At 50.8% G+C, this 7,204-nt stretch overlaps 1 protein-coding gene across 2 annotated transcripts in view; it reads left to right on the forward strand.

Annotated features, from left to right (window-relative positions):
* Window positions 1-7,204, forward strand: part of LOC108229667 (muscleblind-like protein 2a) — a 24,213-nt gene that overhangs the window by 10,359 nt on the left and 6,650 nt on the right. For both annotated transcript variants that reach the window (XM_037973964.1, XM_037973965.1), the window contains exon 3: window positions 6,917-7,081. In XM_037973964.1, coding sequence (XP_037829892.1) covers window positions 6,917-7,081 — 165 coding nt within the window. The remainder of the gene's footprint in view (window positions 1-6,916; window positions 7,082-7,204) is intronic.

A 7,204-nucleotide genomic window follows, 5' to 3' on the forward strand; every position in this document is an offset into this window, starting at 1 on the left:
TGTGGGGGCGGGGCTGGGGGGGTGCTAATTGGCAGCGAGCACCGTCCCACGTTTGGCTGAACTCACAGCAGGACGCCGGGGCGACGGCGGTGAGCAGAAACTGGTATTTCAGAGCCATGCTAGCTTTAGAGCAAAAACAAACACAAAGGAATATTATGATCAATATGTTCACCTGCGTTAAACAAACACAGTGCAGCTTAAAGGCTGAGTCACTTCGCTCGTTCACACCGTGTGCCTCCATGTTTTTTAATCTTCTGGGGATTGTTTTCATCTTCATCATCGTCGTCGTCATGAGGGCTGAGAGAGTTTACAGAAACCTCAGAGGCCTCGCCGCCGCAGCACAACACGCCGCTGCATCTGAGTCTTTAAATGTCCTCACATTTGTCCCTTTATGTGCTTCTATTTTAGAGGGATGTGGCGTGTTTAAAGATACGGTACATCTCAACCTTTTACTGTCAGCAACCAAAGCTTTTAATCTGAAAACCGGGGAGTAAGCAGCCGATCTGCTGAGTGTGTTAGAAAGAGGCTTTGATGAATGGATCTGCTCGCTCCCTTCCATCTCATTATCCTCCTTTATCTGTCGTATGGATTTACAGCCGGCGTTTTTTATTTATTATGATTGTTTCATGTCTCCCCTTAGCATCTGCTGGCCGCGCGGCGGTGGATTTGTTTCGACTGATGTGGAATCTGTTAACAAATGTAAAATTAGAAACGTTAGCCCTTCCTCTCGGGGCTGCGACACAGTTCTCCCTGAACTGGGCCGCCACCGTTCCCACCAGGGCGGCGGCTGGGCGGCGTTAGAAGCAGCCTCCTAGCTGGCGGCCTCCGTCAGCACGCCGCGAGGTGACGTGTTCCTCGGCGCGCTCGTTTCGGATTACACGAGTTCTGAGAGACAGTGGGTTTCCATGTCTCAGCAGGTTGCAGATGATCAGATTAGCCGAACGCAGGCTGGATTAGCAGCAGGGACCGCGGCGGCGGCGGGCTTTGCAAGGCGCCATTTCAGCCTCGCTTTGAACGCAGTCCGATTCGCCGCGAGCCGTTACCAGAGCTGTGAATCTCTGCCGACTTCACGATTCGACTCAACTACGACTCTTCAGTTTCTCCTTCAGGGGAGCCAGCGTTTTGTTAAACGCTGACGCCGCCGCCATCATTTCGTCTCAGTGACCTCCTCCGTGTCCTCAGTCAGCGTACGAGTGAGAAGATTAAACATGGTGTGTAAATATGTATAATCGAAAGGCCTGAGTGTGAACAGGTGAATGAGAAACGAGTTTCTGTCTTTTTACGCCATCTTAACAGCGAGGCTTTTTCTTTTTCTGTGTCTAAATAAACAAATACCAGCGGCGTGCCGTAAATATCCCGCGTCCAGCTGCTTGCAGCTTCCCCCGGGACACCGACGGAGACTTAGGGGTTTTCAGCTGACGCACACATTAGGCCGCTACTCCGAGGCGGCGCGGGATAAACGAGCGCGCCCTGTTTGTTTTACTTTAGCGCCCTCTGGGAGAAGGAGTCGCCACGAACGCGTATCTCTGGGCGAACGGTCCGCTCTGTCGCTCCTCGATCGCGCGCTCTCGTCTCTGCGTGCGTCGTCCCTCGGAGCTCCGCCTCTCTCCGTCCTTGGGTTAATCTCAGGCGTGTCGGAAACAGCGCCACTCCTTCGTCTGTGGGATTACAGCCGGCGAAACGAAGATGCTTAATTACTGCTGAGGCGACGGCAGTTTCAAAAAATCAAACATGTAGATTTTCCACCCCTCCCAGGTCTAATATATGTTTGCTTTCCATCCCGTTTTTTTAATAGCCGTTTATTTGGGACATAATAAGCAGGAAAGTGAGGCTGGAGCTGACTTTCATCAACTGTTCAACATTGATCTTTGAGCTCCATTACCAAGCGGAACGGGAGCAAAAAAAAAAGCTTTTTGGCCGTGATTTCAAAATGGATTTTCAGTGTTTCCTGCTTTAAACGGACCCATTAGCTCGAAGGAATCCATTAGAGCCCCGGGAAACCAACACGAGATCCTCCCCGGATAAAGGGAAGCCCTGTCCGTGTGCACCCAGCTCCGCCGGGATGCTGGGATCACTGGGTCTGCCCTCCTCCGCCTCCTGGGGGGGGGTGACTCCTGGAGTAAACCGAGAAGGGAGAGGAGGAAGGACGAATTTCAAACTGAGAGGAGGAGAAAAATCAAATATCTTTTAGCAGCTACTCTTCTTTTATTTGGATATTTATAGCCACAAACACAAGCATCTGAACACTGAGTACAAAGGAGCAGCACAGATCGTGTTTTTTTATTTTTTACCATCACAGATGATTTGAACAGCTGGAGATGCTTAAATGCTCTGCAGGAAGAAGTCTCTGGAGTCAAATAAAGCTATAAAGATGTGAGAATATTACCAGAGAAGAAGAAAGCCCGGGCACTTTCTTGCCTCTTCTCCTCCGACCAGAAATCCAAAGATGTTCTCCGGCGGCGCTGCGAGGAGATGACCTGCAGGAAGACCGGCACCTAAAAACCAGACTCTTAGGAAACACAAGTCTACGAGCGATCCCCCCTCCCGGTTTGGTTTACTCAACATAAAGGATGTTGAGTTTCCTCCCCGCCATCCTTGCTGCGTTTGAACGCCATCAGTCCCAGCCCCTGCCTCTCGGCCTCGCCGTCGCCGTCAGCCATCCCTCCATCACATCCTGCTTTCCTGCTGACTTCTCCTCCCCGCCGCTCATCTTCCTCCCTGATTGTTTCTTTTCCAGATCTGCCAATAAATGCCGGTCAGGCGAACATCGTGGAAGCACGATGGAGACATCAAATTTTAATACGAGATGGAGAACCGTCCTTGTTTTCTGCCGCAGGAAAAACAAACCAAGCCTGACGGCTTCATGTAGGATCGCACACATCTCTGATGTCCCGATGTTCTCGTTTTATACGCCGGCGCGGCGATCGGAAGCGCAGCTGTGGTATGAAGGTGTTTACAGCTCCTCTATAGGCGGGCCGGCCTTCTGTGTCCAGCGGGCCTTCCAGATAAAGCGCTCATTGAGCAGAAAATGCAAATGTTACAGTGGCGAAGGAAGGAGCCCCACAACTGAAGCGCCATTCTTCGGAGCCCGGCGTATGACTGGCCCTCCTGTGTCTGTGCCACCCACCGCCACACAGCGGTCGGGGGGGTCGAGGAAAGGCCTTCCAAGAAGCTCGGCCAGACGAGGAGGAGGAACTTATGATGGTTTCATGTTCTTCTTGGCGCCTGCTGTATGTTAAGCAGGTTCCCCGTTTCGTGGACGCAGCCGGACTCTTTCTCCGACTAATCCTGATGGTAAACGAGCTGAACACCTTCCTCTGCCTCGTTTCTCGCTCTGACATCTTTCCCAAACAAGAAGCCCCGTCTCACATAGACTTCCTGGAAGTGAAAAATCCAAACGTTGCAGTTCGATTGTGTCACGTTTCAGCTGATTTGACGTTACCTCCACGACTCGGCGTCGCCGTTCGGGTAAACTGTGACTTTGTCTTTCTCGCGTTCGCTTCCATGAACGTTTGCTTTACTCATGTTGGTGCTCCCTTTTTCGCGGACGCAGGATTTCACGTCAAAAATTGGAAGAAGAAACTCTTCTGGCCGCCCCAGGCTGCCGTAGCCTCCTGTCTGCGGATGTAGCTGGAGGGGGAGGGGCTACCAAGGTCCAAGAAGTCCAGAATCACTAAGCACCAAGTTTATAGCAAAACGATTCCCACAAAGAAGTTTGATTGACAGTAAATTGACCTCCACAGGGACGGGCCCAACTATAACCACGTCTGTGTGTAGCCAAACTGGAAATCAGTGGTTCCCCAAAGCTGGGTTCGGGACCCCAGTATGAGCCATGGAGCACCGAGTGAAGGGTCTTCCGAAGATCTAGACCAGGGGTCTCCAATCCTGGATGTCAGGGCCACCATCCTGCATGTTTTACTCGTTCCTTTTTAGGAGCTGGTTATTAGTATCGCAGACAGAGCAGCCGTGGCTGAAGGTGTAATATCTGTAGCTACGCGCTGGAGGCCGGTGCACGAACCCGATGGATGGATTTCTGCTCCGCTCCGAGTGGAGGAGGGCTTTGACACGAGGCACGGTCGCGCTGGCTCTGTGTGTGTGTTGTTTTGTGTCTGCCGCCCTCACAGAAGGATGAAACCAGATAATGCCGTCAGTCACGAGTTGTTGCTTCCTAAGCGCTCTCAGATCTGGGTGTTTTCGAAGAACTTTTTCCCGTCTCGAGACGAGACAAAGGAGGCTGAACACAGTAATTCATGCTCAGACCGAGCTGTGATAGACGATGAGCAGATCCGTTCTTAGACTGTGACGCGACGACGCTGGGAGGTCTTACGAAGCACCGCTCTTCTTCGTAAAGCTGCTAATGAAGACCGTGAAGAAGCCTCAATCTCAAACTAACCGACAAAGAGCGCCACAAAGTTCTCTGCCGCGTGTTTGAGTCCGTCTGCTCCTGCGATCCCGACGGCGACGCTGCGCTTCCCCGCAGATTTCGGCTCTGGGATCTGGTCCAGAGCGCCGGCTCCCTTCCTCGCGCCCGCCCACGCGCTTTCTTCCGCGCAGCTCCGCCTGCCCGCGCGTCCTTCCCCGTGGCCGCCGATAACCTGAAGCCACTTCGGGCAACGGCGAGCGGGGCTCTAGTTCTTAATTATTCAAATTATTTTGCGTTGTTCCTCAGTTCTGGTTTTGTCTGTGTGTGTGTCTGCGCAGGCCTTAACCCACCCGTGTGTGTGTGTGTGTGTGGGCGGTGTGATCCAGTGATTTAGTATGCACATGTGTAGGTAGGTGATAACTTGTGAACCACGAAGGAGGACTGAACGGTATAAAAAGGATCACTGTAGCTTTCGTACCAGGTCGATCCCGTTTCCTAACTAATATTAACGCCTGCATGGTTTAAAGATGGAGGCTGTTTCAGAGAAGCCTGCAGGGATTAAAGATGGAGGCTCTCCTCTCCACCTGTTTGTCCTCAGAATCAATTGAAGGACGAGTAAACCGTGGCGCCGCTAACGGCGCTCAATGCTCTGCGGAGTGGCTTTAATATCCGACAGGAAGAGCCGGAGAGAGCCAGGTTTTATTAGGGTCTTCCTTCCATGAGACTTTGAGAACATTGGATGTTTACACCTTGATTAAAAGTGTTTCTTTCTGTTGCCCTCCTTGCGTAAAGCGAACAAAGCTCTCAGTGTTGAACAGGTTGGACTTCGGGACCAAACTCCTGTTGCTACCTTAAGGTTTAAGAGATAAAAAATCCATATTACTCTTTATTCTTCTGTTCTTTCGCTTCCAAACCACCAAGACCCGATCCAATTACAGTGAAGTGTTGTTACTGGATGGACTTCTATTTTTTTATACTTTTGTATTTATTTTCTGGCTTCTTGAGCTGGAACAGACAAATCTAAAACTCCACAGAAACATTAATTATCAGTACTGTAAAAATATCGAGCTCATAAAACACATTTAACTACGTTAAAATATGACTCAAAAACTGTATAGTTTAATCAAATTAGTCAGAAAAAACAAACATGGGACCTGGAGGCGTGATACTTATTTATAGAGATGCACCGATTGTAGTTTTATCGGCCGATTCTGATTTCCATCCCCAAACTGTTCCCACAAAGAACTTAATGCTTCAAAGCTGAAGCATTAAGAGCCCAAGCCCACACCATGATCCTCCCTCCACCACACTTTACACTTGGCTCCATGCAGTCAGAGAACCGTCCTCAGACTGGTCCATCAGAGAAGCCTGATCCGTCCCTCCAGAGGACACGTCTCCGACTCTTTGCTCCTGGTGATGGAAGGCTCGGATGCAGCTGTTGCCATGGAAACCCATCCCATGAAGCTCTCTGCTCTCTGCTCCTGAGCTGATCTGAAGGCTGCAGGAAGTCTGGAGGTCTGTTGACTCAGCTGAGCCCACTCTGTGGTTTTACGTGGTTTTACGTGTCCTACCACCTCACGGCCCAGTTCCTGTCATTCCCGATCGCTTCCACTTTGTTAGAATCCCACTAACAGCTGACTGTGGAGCATTTAGTGGAGAAGTCTTACTGTGCATCCTAACACGGCGCCACGCTGGAATCCACTGAGCTCCTGAGAGCGACCCATTCTTTCACTAATGGTTGTAGAAGCAGTCTGCACACCTGTGGCCGTGGAGGTGATTAGAACACCTGAATTCAGTGATTTGGAGTGAATACTTTTGGCAGTACAGTGTATATATTAGACTTGAGTAATTAAAGTCAACCGTTACCAATCACGGTGTTAACACGAGGCAGGCCTGTCACATTTACTCATGAGAGGAAATTAGAGCGATCACGGCGGGAGCGCTGGCGCTAATTGGGACACGGTGCCGAGGCTGGTCTGTGTCACGGAGTTAAGAGGTTTTCAGTTGGAGGAGCAGACCTCCTCGTGCTACACTGATTCTAATTTACCGTCCGTCCCTCCTCTGCCCTCCTTCACATTTACAGCCGTGTCGCGTCCTTTCATCTTCCCGGGGCTCTTCTCGTTATCTCTTTGTTTCCCTCCAAACTCTCATCAAGCCCGCACCTTCCTCTTTCCTGGCCTTCTACCTTTCTGCTGACCTCGGTCCTCGTTTTCACCAGCAGCACCGCAGGGAGGTCCCATATTGGACCATTGTTTGCCATTAGCCTCTGGTTTGACAGTAGAATTACCTTCATCCACTGGGGTTTCCGTGAGCTTGATCCTGCCAACCCAGCATTTGCATTTCCACAGAGTAAGATCTGTCCGTCAGAGAGATTTAAAGGACAAAAGACGATTTACCCAACCCCCCCATCGTTGACCTCCTTATTTCCTTGCAGGCTAACGAATCTGAAACCAGTTTTCATCTTTAAAAACCTGTTTTTGAGCCTCTGTGTTTCACATCGTATTCTCTACATTCTCAGACCTCAGACTGATACTGACTTCCTGTCTCTCTCAGGGCCGCTGCACGCGAGAGAACTGCAAATACCTCCACCCGCCCGCGCACCTGAAGACCCAGCTGGAGATCAACGGGCGGAACAACCTGATCCAGCAGAAGACGGCCGCCGCCATGTTGGCGCAGCAGATGCAGTTCATGATCCCCGGCACCACCATGCAGCCTGTGGTCAGTGTTGACCCGCCGCCGCCACCGCGTTAAGAAGGGGCAAACACCAAAAACCTCTTTAATACGAATAAAACTTAACATGTTGGATCATTTACAAGCATCTGCTTCACGCTCGTTCTCCAA

Source organism: Kryptolebias marmoratus, linkage group LG23 (assembly GCF_001649575.2).
Source record: "Kryptolebias marmoratus isolate JLee-2015 linkage group LG23, ASM164957v2, whole genome shotgun sequence".
Lineage (NCBI taxonomy): Eukaryota > Metazoa > Chordata > Actinopteri > Cyprinodontiformes > Rivulidae > Kryptolebias > Kryptolebias marmoratus.